The sequence below is a fragment of the Pempheris klunzingeri genome, chromosome 23, assembly GCF_042242105.1.
Source record: "Pempheris klunzingeri isolate RE-2024b chromosome 23, fPemKlu1.hap1, whole genome shotgun sequence".
NCBI lineage: Eukaryota > Metazoa > Chordata > Actinopteri > Acropomatiformes > Pempheridae > Pempheris > Pempheris klunzingeri.
The window spans coordinates 9457056-9476798 of NC_092034.1; the positions used below are offsets into that span (position 1 = coordinate 9457056).

General features: G+C 41.2%; 1 protein-coding gene across 3 annotated transcripts in view; it reads right to left on the reverse strand.

Moving 5' to 3' along the window:
• LOC139222593 (adhesion G protein-coupled receptor L3-like) overlaps positions 1-19743 on the reverse strand; it is a 141957-nt gene that overhangs the window by 13231 nt on the left and 108983 nt on the right. For all 3 annotated transcript variants that reach the window (XM_070854397.1, XM_070854396.1, XM_070854394.1), the window contains 4 exons: positions 15027-15236; positions 11232-11452; positions 6962-7028; positions 4878-4969 (listed from right to left, as the gene is read on the reverse strand). In XM_070854397.1, the coding sequence (XP_070710498.1) occupies positions 4878-4969; positions 6962-7028; positions 11232-11452; positions 15027-15236 (590 nt within the window). The remainder of the gene's footprint in view (positions 1-4877; positions 4970-6961; positions 7029-11231; positions 11453-15026; positions 15237-19743) is intronic.

The window sequence follows — 19743 nt, forward strand, 5'->3', positions numbered from 1 at the left end:
GCAACCATTAAACATAATTTTCCCAGGGCTGTCTTAATGACCTGGTGGGAGCGGTACTTCATCAAGGTGATTGCCCCCGGAATGGACACAGAAACACAAGCAGTGGGCACAAAGAGAATTAAATATTGTCCTCTAACTAGTGGCGGTTTTGTTCGAAGAATGGTGGATGATAGAGATGAAAGAGGTCATAAGAAATGCATCCAAAAGCACAGGATATGAAGAGGCTACGACTCATATCGCACATGGCTTATCTTCTTCTGGAGTTATCAGATAAATGTGGGGATGAATTTGAGAGCTGCATGGAAGGAGCCTTGAGGCAAAACTTCTGAGACTGCATAACAGTCACTGAAAAGCATAACAGCTCACTTACAAATGAAGAGGGTGCATTTCAGTTGAGTTTCTGCCTGTCTGGGCTGTTGCATGACTGAAAGCTACCGTATTAATACAATAACAGTTAAAAATCTCTCAGCTAATATTTCTGGCATCATTAACTTCAACATTGTTTATGTAATGCGTAGTATTTAGTATAATGTCATTTAGGAATAATTCTATTTAAATGTGTGCTCTAATCAAGTAACTTAACCCAACTGTGCCTGTCACAAAACCATCGACCGATCTGAATTGTTGTGCAATATACAGATGTACTATCCATTCCTGAGGGCTGCAGCAGAGCACTTCTGGGTTTTGCAAGCACAAGAAGTGAGAGACGCTCTACTGTGCAAATTGTTGAGAAGACATGCCAAAAATAAGCAATTTTAAGCAGAGAACTACGTCAGACTGTGGCTTCAAATTACCAACAATTTCCTTCGAAATGACTTAATTTGCTGAGGTGCCATTCATTGCAATGTCACAGATCATTCAAGAATGAGACTGCAATTGGTCAATTTAAGCTGTTTTAAATCTGTATAAAGTCATTTCATAGGCTGTTTCTGAGAGGGAAAGAGGAAATGCTGGTAGGGTGTTAATTATTCAGCCAAAGGTGTGCTTAAAATGCTAATCATTTCAAAGTGTTTAAGACATCAATAACACAAAGTTTTGGATGTTGGCAGAGATGATTTTATCTATGACATCATCCTCATTAGCATATTTCATTTGATGTTTCTTATCCGCATGGGAAAGAAGTTATGCAAGCCATAATTCACACCTTTCTAAAAAAAAAAATAGTGGTTTAAATAGGCCACATTCTGAAGCAAGTTTGGTATTTAAGGTCACAATGGTGCAAAAGTCATGTTGTAATCCATGATTCACAGGGCAGTGGCAGCCACTGTCTCCATTACAGGGCGAGGAGGGGGAAAAAAACACGTCAAACACAATATCAATTCTATTCTACACCCTCTGCTGAGAAACGTTGCATCTTACCAGTGCCATTCTACAATAACACATCCATCATAATAACGGTAGCTAAAATAAAGAGGGGGAAAAAATGGAAGATGAGAAACAGAAAGATGTTAAAGATAAACACAACATAAAGTAAAAAGGCAGGATGTGGGTGCTAATCAAAGGAAGAAAAGCAGGAGGGAGAAAGAAATACACAGCGAAAGAGAGATGAAACATTCATATTAAAACAAGGCAGCATGATGAAATCTGAACAGAAAATGTGACATCAAACCATAAAGAGGAACCAAATGGCAGAAAGATAAGACAAAAGAAGACACACCTCATTAAACTAAGCTAAATTGACTTAATTAACCCGTGGCATCAGTCATCAAACCAGTTCACCTTGATTACTTGAAGAAAAGCTTGCAATAATGAAACTGAAAACGTGATGTTAAGAGGCCATTTTGTTTGTCTCAGTTATATTAATTGGGGATGCATTGATGCCACAGCAAATTGGACAAACGCACAACTCGCTTTGATATTTTCAAGTGTTGAAGAAAACACAAGGATCAAATAAACTGTATTTCAATGCATGTCAGAAACTGACAGACTTCATTTTTTCATCATACTTACCTCTCACTACTTGTTTATGATGAAACAGACGCACTCGTTAATGGCTATGACAGGATATGTTTGGCTGAGCAGTATCGTTTAGTCGGCAATACTGAAGCCAGTCTGAATGTGTTTGTGCACTCTGTGTTGAGTAATGGGTCTTGACTTAAAAACTGTGTCAGATGAATGAGGGCTGACAAAAGCGGCGCAGCTTCATACCATTTGTCCAACGGTCATTTGAAGTATTGCAGACTGTTACGAAGTCAGTAAGGCTCGGGGTCAGGCGGTCAGTTGTTTGCTACATTATGGGAGACCAGTGTAATAAATCATACAACACTGAGAACTCCAGCAGTCAATATTTTGCTGCAGAACAAACTACACCATGTATCATGCGGTACCAAAGATGGGTGGCACGCATGAATGGACCTGGAAAGCACTGACCAGTTATACAGTAGTTGGCAGAAACAATGGAGTAATTGTAAACTTTGAAAATGAATAAACACATTACAAAAGTAGCTGTATTTTTATACCAGAATAAGCTTTTAAATGAGTACTGCCTACAGTATATTTGGATCAGTGCTTTGGCCAATGTACCTACTGTTCTGGTCCATTCGTGGTCTGGAGCTGTATCAAAGTGCTCTGCTAAGAAATCTATTTCGACACCAAGCTTTGGCGTATAAGGTAGAGAGCCAATCAAGGGGCTGCAGGTGGTCTGGCTGTATTTCTGCCAGCGTTTGAACCGCTTGTGTAATTTATGATGGATGTTTGAGATTGGGGCTGTGCATTAGTTTGTGCATACATGCTTGCGTGTAAACAAGCACGAGCATCTGAGACTCGCCTGTTACACAATCTCTAGCCATAACACTGTTGGAGTTCTGTCATTGCTGCAAAGTGCATACCGCTGTTTCCCATTTTCTTTGTTCCACGCCAAAATCAAATAGGTCCAAAATACATTTTAGTTTAAAGTTTAAAGGGAGGCAAAAGTAAGTTAAACTTAACTGTCAATCATTCAGTATTCTAGGTCTTTGTTTCATATACATATGCATAAATGATGAAAAATATAGTTTAGAATATAGTATAGTTTTGTGTGGTGCAACCAATTTAATTCACTGATGCATAAAGACACTAATATTATAATAAGGGTACGTTTGAACGCAGGAGGAGCTGATGCAACTGGCGACTGCGTTACCTCAGTTCACAGGAGGATGACAACACTTCAAAATACAGCAACTTTGGTGTTTGTCAGAAAGTGACAATGTAGTGAAAACCGAACATCTTTAAATGTCACCCTCCAACTACATGCTGTCTTGAGGTGACTGTAATGCACAGCCACACTTTGGCCCCGCTCACAAGCAGCACTTAAAAACCCTGGCTTGGCTCAGGAACATCCTGCAGTGAATTTGTGATGGAAAAACACATCGGCACAGTACGGTCTGACATGGCGCAGCTAAAGCAGCCTATATCATGCTTGCAGGAAGATTGTTTTTTTATGTGTGTATCGCTGTGCTGAGAGGAGCAGGGCAGACAGGGCCACTGCGCTGAGACGCAGCCAATGATGTGATGCACCAAAAAAAAACAGCCAGAACGCCGGCCATAAAGTAGACTAATGTGTCCAGAGTGGCTTCCAAAAAAGCGAGGCAGAAAGCAAAAACAGAGCTGAGACCCTTATCCATCATAGCAAACAGGCAGCAAAACAACTTTACACCGTCTGTACAACGAGTCTGCCCTGACACCAGGTAGCTGGAGATTACGTCAAAAGACAATGACTAAAAAAATGCTGTGTCATTCTACAGGGTAAAAGCATATTTTTTCCCCATCTAGCCAGACTTTTGGATGAAGCTTTGAAAGTGGAGCTGAACCAGTCTATGAAGCTAAGTCTTAAGAGGTTAATAGACTGATGATGGTACTCTGTTTCCAAACACTGCAAAAGACATAATGATGTAAAATGTAATGCTTTAGTACGTAACGCTGCAGTATTCAATATTTTTATAACAATAACAGATCACATGAATACTTTAACGTAAAAATGCATTGTTTGTGATGCATACCAAGATAAATAAGCTAAAACATTCAAAGCCACTTGTTTGGCGTAATTTAAAACAGAAGAATCTTGTTTTTCGTTATTACACAGGGCTACATGTATTTTTAATGAATGTACACAACCAAACTGCACTCCCAGACATCTTAACCAAAGTAAAGCTATTTTATCTGTAACTTTAATAGAAACCTTTTATAAGCTGAAACTTCGATTAGCTTAGCAAAACTGAAATGAATTTCACCCGTGCAATAAATGCATTTTAAACTTTTCCTTGCAAACCAAAGAAAGTTTGTATGTTAGTGTTGTATAGTCGTTATTGTCCCTTAAGCTCTTGTACTATCTGAAACAGCCAGGCATAGGCAGATAAACAGAATCAAACGCACGCGAAAACACACACGATATGAATATTCATCAGCAGCATGTTGACACCAAGATAACACCAGGTCAGCTCTGTCAGATTGTCTCCTGGCCTTTTCTCCCTTGCAGACAACAGGGTTCTTCAGATAATGATGGAGACGTAACAGAATACCTGTTTGATTTTAACCCTGCCTGACACAACCTTTCAGCGTAATGGGAGGTGCTTACCTTGCAGGCTCAGACTCCCGGACCCTTGGGTTGGGTGTTCACAACCTTAAGTGCTTTTAATGAGGTTTCAAAATATCAAAGGGGTAGGCAAGACAAAGTGAATTGCTCGGGAACAGCGGCTTGAATACAGAATACCATCCAAAACATGGCTCTTTAACCGGGGGGTTCATTAAACTGAGGGCGACAGGAGGAAAGTCAAGTCAAACTGAGTCATATTAGACACAACTCAGAATTGAAGCATTCTTGCCATCTTTAACAAAACGTTCCTTGGAACGCTATTTCTGGACAACTTTAATGGATATCTGGGTGATTCGAGTGCTCTTACTTGATGTTGTCCAGGCAACCGGAGTCTGGTTTCAAGATGGCCGTGTGATGGAACATCTTGTAGAGAGCAATGCCCAGGAAGATCACATTGAGCTGAGAGACAGACAGAGATTCACAGAGGTGGGAACAGAAACAGGGAGAGAGGGAGACAGAGAGGGAGAGGAATAAAGCTTGAATGTTTCCTCTTTCAGTTCCATTCATTTTAAATCAGAGCACTTTGTAACACAAAGCTGAAACGCTGCAGCCAGACTTGGTTTCCCACTTTGCCAAACAGAGCGCAAAATCCTATGAAACCTCTATGGTGGTACAACATACTAAACAGGGAACGGTGAGACAAGGCAGCTGCATACTTGCATGAGGAAGCCTTTCCGTCTGACTTATTCATACTTGTCTCATCATATTCACACTTAGCAGCAACCACAGGGAATAACTGTCACTGCTGCTGTATTTGTTTTCTTTTACAGTTTCTACATCTAGAAAAAAGAAATACCTGAGATTGGTTGTAATTTTTGTAAAATGCTTGAAGAACTTTCAACATTTATGACATCATGCTCCCTGCTATATTACAAGCCTTTAATGGGTGGAATATAATTTGATGTGGCCTATTTGCCATAAAATAGGACACAATTCAACTCCCTGTTCTGTGCAAGTGTTCCTGGAGAACTCTGTCTTCTACCAGATTTCTTATTAAAAAACAACAACAGTGAAATAAGACTTAAAATCGTACACAAAACTTAAGTAAAGCACATCTCAGTGAGTTGAACTTTGGCAACAATTTTTGCCAAACACATTCTAATTGGTGAGAAAAAGACCAAATTGCCTTGTGTTTGACAGCTGGTTATCAAAAATAAATACATACATAAATACATTCATAAATAAATAAATAAATTAGTTACTCTGATCTATCTCATTATTTTCTTTTTCTTTGTGAGTCAGAAATCACAAAGAAAGGGTCACATTTGGTCGTGGCATGACTAAAAATAACAGCAATTAGAAAACTTTCGCTTCCGCGCTTCTAGTTTACAGGTAACAAACATCCCACTAAAATGAGGTGAGTGATAAAAAAAAAAAAAGAACGTTGCCATTTTTAACGGCTTATGATGCATCTTCTCCCAAATTTCAAACTGAGACAGAATTGGGTGTGAGCTCTAGCCTTATTTCAAACATAGATATTCTTGTTAGTAAATCTAAGAGAGAAAAGAGTGAGTCATGAGATGCACAGAGATGCTTTGTGAATGATTACGCCAAACTGGAGCGTGAAAGTACATTATGCCTGTTTGGATTTAGCGACTGGGCAGTGAGAGTTGAGATTTGTTGGAATTCCACATTTTGGATCCTCTGGGACAAGAATTTTGTTTTGTTTTTTTAAGTTGTGTGTGTAACAACTTCACAGCAAGGTTGATTTACTGATTCTGAATATTTATTATGATGGCTGATTGGTGTCATGGGAAATCAGGAGCGCATCTCTTATGCCACGGTGATATTTACAGCTTGGCATCAGCTTTAATACTTAGATTAACACCAGGCTGACACCAGATTTAAAGGAGTTGGATCAATAAATGTGCTTTTTTTTTGTAAAGAAAATGAGGGCTGTCCTAGTTGGGAAAGGCACAATAAATGTGTGTGTGTGTGTGTGTGTGTGTCCTCTTTATATAATGCTTGTGTATCTTGCTGTCTGTGTGCCTGTGAGGAGAAGATGGAAAAAGGTAGTGGAGTACGAGTTGGAACGGGAACAAAATCAATCATAATCGCAGTGCGGATTACTCCAACACTGCATACTGAGCAGAGTTCACTCTCTCCCTCTCTCCGTCTCTCTGTCTTCAACTCCCCGCTCCATCCCCCAAAAATTGTCTCAGCCGGTGACTGCAGCGGGGTGACAAACTGCAATATATTCTCTACACCCCTCATTCGTTTTTCTGGACGGCTCCGTGCCCGGCGGTGGCATATATGCTCAACAGGGCAGGGAAAAAGAGGGAGGATAGGAGCTGGAAAAAGGGATCTCGGTGGACCATTTAAGCGACGACCCGCAGGCTAAGTAGGGTTAATGAGGAAAGGGGGGTGGGGGTTGGGGAGTGTCACGCTTACCATAATTATCAAGGTTGCTGGTCCTATGAAACTCCAAATGAAGTAGGTGTCCAGGCGAAGCCAGCAACTGCAATGAAACAGATAGAGCGAGAGGAGTGGGGGATATGAAGTAAGAGAGAGGATGGTGAATATGAGTGGAGAAAGTGAGGAGGGGAGGGTGGGGGAGAGAAAGATTTGAGGTTACAGCTTTATACTCCTACTCAGAGGATATACATCAAGCGGGAAGCTGGAGTGACACAGAGGAATAGGCACTTCAGAACAGAGATCGCCGCAAGGGGCTTTAAGAATTATGACCACCAGTAAGAATATGGAGGAAAGGGGGCTTTTAGTGTCAATGATAGCAACAATGATGGGCTTTCATAAGCCAAACAGGTGCATTATTAAAGGTAAAGAAAAAAACAGGGATGGATAAAGCGAAAACTGCAAATGATGTACCCTACATGCTGAGAATGGCCAGACTTTAGTTCCATTCAGTTTCAATTTGTTGGGTTGAAGGTATGAAATTACCATTATATATGATAATTTATGGATGATTCAATTAGTTCTCAATTGAATCCTAACCGTATCACTCCAAAGGAATCAGCTGACCTTGACCCTGCCAGACATGACCACACACAGTCCTTAAAGCACTAAACAAAATGTCTTACATGTTCATGCTCTCATGTGATGACACTGCAGGGCCGCTATAATTAGGTCAATAATTAAATAAGGTGCTCTCCTGACCTCACGCTTCATATGAAAACATTACAGATGGTCAGTTCCTCTCTGCAGACTAAAACTAAATACAGATCAGAAGCAACAGGGCTGGTGGAAGGTGCCAGTATTCTTTTGAAATGCCCCCCTTCCAAAAAAAAAAAAAGATTTATGACCTATGGTTGAATTATTAATCTTTTAATCTCCGCTGCTGCAGCAGATAGGCGCCTCCATTTTTGGCCACTGGAAAATTACAGTTCATACAGCCACGTTGTCGTTCAGGCTGACAGAAAGGGAAAATGGAAGTGGCAGAGAATTAACTGCAATTCAGTGGCATTTTAAGGCAAATTAAAGTGTATGGGGGACTTTACAGGAACACATAACTGGGCTCTAGACAGTGACTGTGGACAAATGACAAAATGGACGAAAAAATTATATGTGTCAAAAATATGGCACATGGCTTTAAAATGGTCTTTTTGGAGAAAAGTAGGTGCCATTTTCCGATAAAACCTATTCTGATACTGTAGACACAATGTGATAGCAAAACAAAGCAAAATACAATGAGCCATGATATGATGAATGCTATTTTGGTCACATTCTCTGGGAGGAAAAGCAAAATGAGGCATCTCCAGTATTTACAGCAATACAGCCAACAAATTGAAAATTCAGACTGAAAACCTAAACTATGGTGGACAGGTTTGTGCATGTTTCCCTTTTCGTCACCAAAGAACTCACTGACAAACAAGAGATAATACTGCACAAGACGTGACAGGACAAAAATGTAAAAAAAAAACAAAAAACAATTGTCTCTTTGTTGTTACTGGGACTTGATATGTCTCCCCCACTGATATCAATGGATGAGAAAAGGCAACACAGAAAAACACATATGGATGCATAAAGTAGTGAGGAAGCGCAAACAAAAGATGTATAACGTGCATAGAACTCTGGCAGCTCATCAAAGCACCTGTTCCAAACATTGCTGCTATAAATTATGCTGAAGCTTTTGTTTGTTTTTGCCTTCTTCTTCTTCAGATCATAGAAAGATTTAAAGACATGGAGGCGGTGGGAGCTAGCAGCTTTCATTTTTTTTTTTTTTTCTGTGCCAACTACCTTCCGATCTTCATTTGTGTCACTGCTGTGCTTGGGTTTTGGAGCGTTTTATCTAGCCTCCTGGCCTCCCTACTTTGTGCACTATTCCTTTAGTGACAAAACAGTAAATAACGCAAACGTGTGGCAGTTAAAGCAAACAGCCTTTGTGCTGCCAGTCTGCAGGTATCTGACACAGGTTGTCCTTTGAGCCGAAGCAGCTTAATCTGCAAAGGCATCTTTGCAAAAGAGTTTGGTGTGATGCTGAGCTCATGACCAACTGAGTTGAGTGAAGCAACGTTAAACATTCCTTTTTTGACGCATCTTTTGCCTCAGAGTATGACCCCCGTTTGGTCACATTGATTAAAGGCACCCTGTGAAGTTTTGGACCACTAGTGGTGCTTTACTACATTAATGAAAGAAAAAGGCAATTCTACCTCCTTTACAGGTGGTTTGATGTATTACCTCCATTAAACTGGAGGAATTACACAGGATTACATCGTTGTTTTGCTGACCACTAAGTGCCTAAGCTGGGCTTGAGAACAGTAAAATGCCTTGCTCAAGGGCATAATTAGAGTAATCACTGAGAGTAATTGAATGGAAATCCAACTTTGCTGGGATCAGAGGTTCCTTTTTGATCTCAGACTTTGAACAGGTGACTTCACATGCTTGCTGACCTTCAGGCTGCGGCGGCCTTTTTCATGTGCTCAGTTATTATATGTCACCGGGACATCTACTAAACCGAGGTCACTTTTGACAGCAACTTGTTGGATATTTCTGCTCAAAGTGAGATCATTCATGATAGCGCTGCTAGGGCCCCCAAATCAATTTACAGGAGGACTGTGTGCCCTCCCCCACCTTCTGCTATTCACCACGTGTCATGCCTTGTCCCTTCTCTCATCCTTCAATGGCTGCATATAATTGTTCCACCGGTGGCAGGCTTTAATTATTCACATGATGCCAAGGCTCAGGCGGTGGCAGCTATCACCTCATCCATCACCAAGAACTATGGCTTCGCCAATCTACAAATGCAGTGTCTACCAGTTGCGTTGTGTGTGGCAATGTGTGTGTGTGCCCTATATGATAAACATCTCGGAAGCAAACTGCTGATGCTGGTCTTCATTATTTTCAGATGGGTTTGAGATTAACAGAGAGGAATGGAGGCCAATCCTCTACTTGGCATTATAATGTTTTATAGACCACTTTCCATTTCACAGAAGATGGCTGGGAAATTATATCTTATGTAGCTTCTGTGGGAAACACAAAAAGTCTGTCACTCCACATCTTTTTGTTACTCTCCTGTCTCTTTCTGTCCGTTTCACTCTCCATCTCCCCGTTCACACTTACTCTCCCTCCTTCCCCTCCTCTGAATCCCTCCATCCCTGTGCTGTAATTTTGTGCATCCTGAAATGCCGAAGACATTAACTACAATAACCTGACATTCATCCAGCAACACCATCTCCTTAAGTTAGCATTTTTCACTGTCAAAACAATGCCAGTCAGCGGTGGTAAAATGTACGCAGCTTGGGTAACTGCTCTGCTTCATTAAAAGGTGATGATGAGCAATAGTTGCAATAATGTTAAAGCCCCTCAAACGAACACAAACAGTTGTCAAGTTGAAGCTTTCTGTGTTGATACACACAGAATGGTGGAGTTAGGCAAGGAAAGCCTATTTGTTTATTGGCCTCATAGTTTCCCCACGTAACCCCAGCAGATCCCTTGTGTCTAGATTATTTTTCTAACTATGTATTAAGAATATGTTGCTTTATTTGGTATCTATGTCAACGTTACCATGTTTGACAAATTTAACTGTTGATTTTAGTGACAATAATGGGTGAAATTGGTAGGTGTACCTGTATCTCAGTCAGTAGAGTATTGCAAACGAAAAACAAAATCACCTTCCTTTAAAATCCTTTGTAGCGTATTATACAGGCAGGCAGAATATAAGCTGAAACAAAAAAAGTCTATACTAAGTCTCATTCAAATCACTGTATAATTTCACAGTTCCTTTAGTGTGGTGTTCACACGTACATATCTGATGCAACATTCCCTCCAGAGTATTTAAAGAGAACTCAATCATCTTGCATTTCATTTTCAAAAAGGTTTGTCTTGTCTCCAAAAAAACTGGATCCTTCACTTCTCATAATGCAATGACTTACATTGTGTTCCCTATCTGGAAACACCCAAAAAGCAGTCTTCAAGGGTTATTTTCTTGGGTTCTCATTATCTCAGACTTGAGAGTAGTCTTTACTACTGTAAAGTAAATAGTAAAGGGATGTAAATTGGTGGAATTATCCTTTAATATCAAAATTTCCCCACAAAGATCTGCTGGTTATGTGGACACTTTAGGAGAAGACTTGTCCATCTGAAAAAGGTACCTTCATGTGATCTTTTGAGTATTACATGCAGAAAGGTTAAGTCAATTCTTCTGCAGCATTCAGACACACTGTGAAGCTGCGTGTGCTCAAAAGCTAGCTCCACATGTACTCACACTCGGTCAGTCCCGTAACTGCGGTAGTCCACCGCAGCAGAGACGGCCACAATCAGCGCAGGAACTCCATAGCCCACCAGGTAGAAGTAGCGTCTGCGTGAATGCTCACTCTCGAACACCTCTACCAGCATGATGTAGAGCTGCACGCCTTCCAGGAACATCCACGTGAACGCTGCCAGGAAGAAGAAGTGGAGCAGGGCGGCGAAGACGGCGCAAGCAATCTGGGAAGGGTTTATAGTGGCGGACACAAAGAAAGTGGAGGGAGATAAAGAGAGAGGAAAAGAGGGGAGGTGTGCGACTTGAAAACACATTTCAATCAAATCACTTTTCAGCATTTAGCCACTTTCCTGAGCAATTAAATGCCTTGCTAAAGGGCACAATATGGCAAAGTGTGTCATCCAAGTGACTATAACCGAGCAGCATTTACTGACCTCTGCATATTTGTGTCTTCATAACAATTAGCATTGCTAAGCTTTGTTTGGCTGAAGTGATTGGATGTTTGCCTGTAGTGACTGGCATAAGAATGCTGCAGCTACTGAGCCCATGTGGTCTTGTTTGCTGTAGCTGGCATTGATGAAAGAGAGATATGAAGAAGTGAAGTCCGCGGTCCAAGAGCCATTTGGAGCTCACTGCATCTTATACCACGGCCAGGTGCGAGCACATAATGTGGTCACGCACTTCCTGAGCTCACAGAGATATGTAGAGACGAGACTAAAATATGGCAAACCCTCATTTGCATGTAAGCTCGTGTCCACATAGTTTCTAACAATAATAAGATACAGTACTTACATGGATTGATCTAATTATTGGCACAGTTGAACATAACTAGAGTATTTTGTCATTGAAATGGATTCAATTAAATAACTAAAAGGTTGAGTGGACATTAATTGCAGTTCGGGAGAGTGATCTTAGAGCCACAGCTGTGAATCACACCCATAAAATGTTATGGAAGGGAAAGGTGTTGGCCAAAGCATTATCTTTAACTTCACAGGGATGTAGCTTTGTGGATAAACTATGCCGTGTGAGTTTTGGTTTTGATAGTTATGGTGGTATTTGAAGAGTAAAATTATAGATAGTATTTTGATAGCATGAGGCTGAACGGTACCAGCACAGCATTTCTTTCTCTATGAATTCAGTATTTCTATTAATCATAAATCACCTGCACTTATAATACAGTTGTGAACTGAAGGTATGTGAATGAAGGTATGGGATAATATAATTTAAAAAGTGACAGTAAATAAATAACTACCAGTATTAAAAAGACTATTAGCAATAAGTTCTATCCTAGTTTCTGATCCCATTAGAAATGTAACGACATAGAGATCATTTCATACTGTGCTCAGGCAATCACTCCAGCTTTTTTCCCCCTTGGAGAGCAAAGCTGACTGTGTACTCTGCCTCATTAGTAAGCAAAAGTGGCATGATTGCAAGAAGCTGTAGGTGGAATAAAGCCCCACGCAATCCTGTATACATGCAATGATTCCGCATTTGTCGACATTATGAGTGTTGAGCACACACAGACTTGAAAATGACTGTGCAGTGACAGCATGCCTCCACCTGCTTCCACAGCTGAGCTCATACAGGGAAGTAATGCCATCCAAACTACAGTTATTATACTAGAAGAAGGTTAGACGGTTTAGTGTATTGAACAGCTTAATCCAGATTAATCTGAAGTGTTTACAAATTGGAAAACTGCACCAGGAGGTGGTTGGTGGGAGAGGGGGTTTATGTGTTTGTGCGTGTAAACAATAGACTATATACAAATATGGAAGACATGACAGCTCTCCAAAAGTGACGCCAAAATATCTTCGGCAGACGTCATGAACCCTGCTGCCTCCATGTCACCGAATGGGGAATGGGCTAAAAAATCACATCAAGTACACACCAAATTTATTTTTTATTATCTGTAAGATAGGTATTATCATGCTAATGTATCTTCAAATGTTTATGTACGTGTTTTTTGGTTTCATCTGGTTATTTGATGGGATGTGATGTAATGACTGAGAGCTGTGATTGGCAGCTGCTCTGATTGAAGTAGTTGTGGAGGCATCTGCAGAGTAGGAATGTCAAGAGGAGATGGAACTTTATCTTTCCACTACTGTGTCTGTCTGTTTCAAACTGACAAAATGATTTGTTTTGTGAGTCGGATTTAGTCTAGTTGTGACTCAGTATGTTAGATGTTAAAGGCTAAATCTCACTGGGACCATCGCATTTCGACTGCGACGTGGCCACTGGAGTTGATCCCACACACTCTAGTTAATGCTTCAAATCCCACCAGAAGCATCCCACAAGCGGCTGGGTGCTCCGCTTAAGATACGCGCCAGGTCTATTTTTGACAGAAGCTGTGACCAGGCCTCATCAAGCAGCACAGAGCAGATGAGGCAGGCAGGAAGTAAGGCCAACAAGCACCACAGAGAATCTGCTCGGTTTTCAAAATGAAACACCACGTGTAGACTTTAAATCTTATATTTCACCACGGCATCAATATTATTTTATAATCGGTGGCACCAGGCCAGATGTCAACTTGTCAGAGGTTTTTTTTTTTTTTTTAACACGTTGAACAACCAAAGGTTCGTCTAGGATGTGGACAAACATTTTTACTTTAGCTGCTGTGTGTAGGCTACCGCACAACATAGTAGTAAGTAAAGTAAGTATGTAAGAAACACATTTTAAAAAAAGAAACAGTCATTTTCCTCATGTTAGAAGCACATAAATCGACGGAAAATGACCAAATGATTTGAGAAAGTCAACTAATCAACACGGCTAAAAGCTCCTGATGGGACATGAAGATGCGTGGGTTATGGAGCAAAACCTCAGCCAGAATGCGACACAGACGTGCCCGGTGGGATTTCAGGGTAATTCCAAGTATGCCTCTGTGCAACCAAGAGAGGAATTTGTTGAATGAAGAGCATCCTATTCTTTTATTTCAGTATTTTGTTTTAGTGAGCCAGGCAGAATCCAAAAGGTTCACGACCGGTCGCACTATGTGGGTATCAGGACCACTCACAACGCAGCAGGACACCAAAGGTTATTTTTTTCTCTAAAATGTAAGTGTCATAGTGTTAGAGAACATGGTGAAGACTTAACAGTGGAGATTAATACAAACCTTTCAGGGGGCCCCTTTAGCAGCCCCTATTGACTATGTATTTTCAAAGGACTATGTGATTCATTTTCTTCTGTGAAAGGTGCAAAGAAACAGACATGTCTTTGTTTTTTCATCTAGACACTTGTAATGCACCCTTACTGGCTAATATCTGACATCCAAAAGGCTGCTATCTCAGTGTTTACATGGACTGAAAACAACATAGTAATGTAGTGATACTATAGTGCAAAAAGTTGAAAAAACTGGCCAATATGGTTGTGATAACTGACTCCTTCACACATATAATACATACTTTTATACTATATAATGCAGGAAACAGGAAAAAAGCTGGCCTGGCTCTTTTCAGGAGGATTGTGTTACCCTTGGTCATAGCCATGCCAGGTATTTCCTCCAGTTTCCAGACTTAATGCTAAGCTAATATTAGCCAGCTACATATTTACCGTACAGACATGACAGTGGTATATATTTTTTTAAGTCTTCGCAAGAAAGAAAATAAACACATTTTTCAAAAATATGGCATTATTCCTTTATATGTCAGCTTATGCATTATCTATTGATGATTTTATTAACAGTTCCTCCTTTAATGGTTATTGTTTGGAGTACTTTGAGCAGCAAGCTTGATGCCATGGTGCTAAATAAGTCGATACTTTACAGTAGCACATCAGTAAAGTATCCACCAGCAGCAGTCTTACCGGTTGGTCACCTCGATTGATCCCCACCAGGAACAAGGACTCAGCGATGAACAGGCTGATGCAGAGGTTCTTATGGATGGTGTTGCGATCACTCTGGAGGCCGCGAAAGAAGCAGAAGGTGAAGAGGCTGATGAGCAGGCAGACCAGCGACAGGAGGATGCCGACCCAGGTAATGACATCGAGAAGCATGTCGTGAACAGGGTCTGTGTTCTGTAACAGAGGTGATGAGAGAAAGTGGTCAGTCATTTGATGGTTGACGTCATGCCAGGAAAAAAGAAGTCTTTCAAAATATTGTTCTAAATATTGTGCCCATAACCATAAGATTGTAAGGAAAGATAAATATATGTAAGTCATGTACGGGGATTCAGTTGTAAAGCATAAAAACAAAAAAAAGTGGTAAAAATGACTATAAAATTCAATCACCAGTCTATCCCAGCAAGAACCCCAAGCTTTTATTTTCATTATTATTATTTTTAGGAGTAAAACGCAATCATTCATCCCTCCAATAAACCACTGCTCACAGAGCCACAGGTGGCAGACATGACTCATGAATTAGTCAGTGTGAATCAATCTAAAATGCCCCCCCCCCTATCGTTGCATTTTGGTCAGGCAACAAAGTGAAACAAAGTGAGCAGTCCACAGGGCCGCAGGTGTCTAAGACCAACACAGCAGGAATACAATCAAACCACAACATGGTCAATAACTTTCACTGTTGCTTTTAGATAATTTTGTCTTTTCAAATAGTAATTTGCCACCAAAGCCCATTTTGGCCACTAAAAAGTCTTTTGCTGACAATATATCCGTGGCTTTATGGGAGAGATAAGGATCAACAGTGATTCCACCGCAGCCATGAAAGAGAATTTACATCAGTCCATAAAAGCCAAGTGCACGTAGGGATACTTGGACAGGAGCGGGAAAAGGGAACACACCCTAAAACAGCAGATTCTGCAGAATGGCTGACTTCTGTGGCCTTACACACATTAAAACAAACACATTAGAAACCACATCCTGCCAAGAAACTGCCAAGGGTAAAAACTGAGGGCTGTTAGAATTACAGCTTAATTAGGAATGTGTAATAGGTGAAATTTTGTCAATAAGTTCCCTAGAAAATTTTGAAGGCCTAATGCCTTTCATGCTTAATCAGCAAACTTCAAAAAAATTCTCTAAAATAGTGTTTCACAAGAAGGGGTGCTAGTACCCCACAGGTACACAAAATGACTAAGGAGCATCTCAATATGTCATAAAATAGAGATTACAGTTTGATGAAAGAAAAACGGTAATGGATGAACGGTTGAATGTTACTTTAAAGGAGTGGATAAATGGTTGAAATAGTCAAAAGTAATGAATAAATGGTTGAAACAGCTAAAGGTAATGGAGAAATGGTTAAAACATCCAGCTTCCACTGCTCTAAGTGATAGTAGCACAAATGCAAACATTGACTATTCAACTAATGTTTTAACATCCACTTTTATATAATTAATAATTCAATAGCAACCAATTTAATAACAATTCAAATGAACACATTTGGAAAATGGCAGGTCATGTCAATTAAGGGGTACTTCGGTTTGTCTGACACAGCTGTGATGAGCTATAGTGTGGGGGTACAGATGTGCAGGTTCCATCTGGTATGAGGAAATGCACTGTCGTCGGATAATTTTCTATTATGCTACCAGTGTCGGAAGACTTGCCAAGATAGATGCCAAATCATGACAGAGGCATTAAATAAGTTTCTTCTACATGTAAAACAGAGGGCTGCGCATCGGAGACTGACATCTTGATTTATTAACTAAATATAATTACTGCATCCAAACATTTTGGTCAGCTTCTGAGGCTTCCTAATTTCCCAATGGGATAGTCCTCCTTTTCAGCCTGCTGGGAACTGATTTAAAAACAAGGGAGGAAAACATAAGTTCAAAAAAGATGGGGGGTGGGGTGTAATTTAAAAAACTGCCATCCTCCTCACAATTGACTGTCATCCCTGCTGGGACTCGAGGACTACCTGGGTGGAACTTGAGTTTTGACATGACGGCCACATCTGAATGCTAATGAATATCAAACAGGTATTATTTTAACACAGAACTACATAGGAAATACTTGAAGGCTGACAGTTAATTAGCATTGACAGGCAGTTAAAAATCAACACAGGTGAAAGCTAAGCAAAACTCTTACCCTTACCTGTGTAAACATCAGGCACAGACACTGTACATTAACCACCAGACTTAGAGAGCAGCTTGGCTGTTTGATATCAAAGGCGGTACACGCAGTCTCGGCCTCCAGCAAATAATGTATGACTCGGAGCTATGGCGTTGGACAAACCCAAGAAAATATTTGCTTACGCTGAGAAATAACACTGCAAAAGCATACTATATGTCTAATATGTCTCTCAAACAAGCACGTCTTTAAATCATATTTTGACCACAGTCAGCAGAATTTTCCGCGGGGGCAGGGAGAGAGAGAGGCCATCATCATCCACGGGTGGTTTTTCTTTCTTTTTTTTTTTATCTTCCTCCCCCATAGTCAAGTTAGAGTGAGGAAACTTGGGGTATGAAGTATTGCACAAAAGCCTTGTTTAGTGGCAGCTCAGCTAACGCTAGCAGAGAGGGGAACAGATGCTGATCATTAAGGGGCTCTGGTACAATAACAGCCGCAGTGCTCCTTGAGTCTGGGGAGAACGCTCTTTTGATTTTCCTGCCTGATGAGCCGTTGTGTATACGTTGGTGGGGTAGGGGGCCTAGCAAGATGTTATATAGAGCAGACGTTTATGAGTGTGTGTATGTGTATGCGTGTCAGTCTATATGAAAGTAACGCTGATTTCAGCCCCCTTACTTTAGAGGGGTGCCTACACGGTGGGTGGCAACAGATGTCGATGTTTGTGCTTGCATGCTCTGTAGGTGTGTGGTGCATGTGACACATAAATCTGTTCAGTCTGCTGAAATCCAGAGGTATTGATGTGGTGGGTGGTACTAGCTGTGGTGCATTGTGAGGGGACCCTGAGGTCTCCCGGGCTAGCGAGCTGTGCAGTGGCTGCAGGCTCTATCCATCACAATCTCACCTTCAATTGGAGAGGGGCTGGGTCAGAGAGAAAGAGAAGGCATCAGAGGAAGACAGAAGAAGACACAAAGCTATAGAAAAAGAGTGAGAAGGGCATGGAGTGTATCTACACCTGGGTGATGGATTTACTGTGGAATGATTTCTTTGTTCTGGGAGGTGGATGATAGCTGAGACGTCGCCAGCCACAATGTCTCTGCTGAAAAGTTTCCCTTTACAGGGGGCTCTGCCCAGGCAGGATGGCAAATGATGAAATCTGCAGAGCCTCTGCACCTAACCTCACACCGACAAACCTCCATGATGGGAATCAGTGTAGGGGTCTTAACGTGGGCAGGCGTAATATGCTCTGAAATTCACTCGCTGTGTCGCAAGGGTGACCAAGTCATACAGCATCCATGTTACTTAGTGGGGCCAGGCACATTTGTGCACATTCGATTTCTCTTCCAATCTTTCTCTCCTGCACTTTTCTCTTATTTGTTAAACACACATATTTTTCATTCCAGACGGATGCCTGAGGAGATTGGCTTTGCCTCTGATGTGCTCGCACGTAGCACAAAATAATGTTTCTGGGCACTCAAGCAGTCTGACATGGAGGAGCAGATGTGGCAAGGAGCCTTCACGCACTGGTCATTCCAGCCAAGCCATCTAAACCTGACATCACATCACACACACTTAATTACAACAACATCCAAAGCCAAAATCTCCTGAACCAGTTCTTTGAAACGCGTTAAGAGGGTGAAGTTGTGAAGAGAACAGAGCGTCAATCCTTTATACCTCAAAGAACTGCTCTGAGCATGGGGCCGTGGAGCCAATCCAATTAAAATGCATAAATCTCCCTATATGCCTCCAGAGCTGGGCTTTGACTCATGAAATATGGTCAGGCAGGGCAGACAGTTGCACTGAGGGGTAGTGGCCCACTGCAGGGAGTCATGTGACAAGTTCACCTACGGTATGACCAAGGATTTATGATCTGCACAGGGATGAGGAACAGTTGCAGAGAGGGCATATGAATCAGGGGTCCTGGCAAATTCGTCACATTTAAAAGGGCTGGGAGAGAGATTCCAGCTTGCATGGCTGGAGTTGACATTCAGCACATGGAGGTAATGTCACACTGTGTTCTAAGCTACAATAACTAGGATATAACGTCCAGGCACGACTTTCGGTCGCTATGGCAGTTAATGCGATCTCCATCTTCTCGGTCTGTGCCTTGAACATATAAATAGATTTACTTGGAACCATTTCTCTTGGTGTGTGTACAGTACTATGCTTATGTGTGACATCAGAAAATACACAACTAACCTTGACTGTCCTTTCTCATCATAGTTACTGTCTGATGGTGCCAGCGTGGAGATGTTCTATAAGGACAGTGATGAATGTTACCCAAATATCACCCTCTCCATCATGCAGTGGGATGTACCATTGATTTATACTCACTGGTCTGTCGGGAATAGTGCCACTTACCAGTAGCTCAATGCCTCCCCGGGGCCTATCTTAGCACACACATCTACTACGTAAATAATGGCCTGTAGGTGAAACCAGAGCAGGTCTATATTTCTTGAGCCAAGGCTTTATCCCATATTTAAAGGATTTTTTTTTATCTCAATGCCCACTAGCTATCTTCACAAATGGCGGCCTTAAATTCAAAGGAAATGGTTCAATAGAGAGCCTC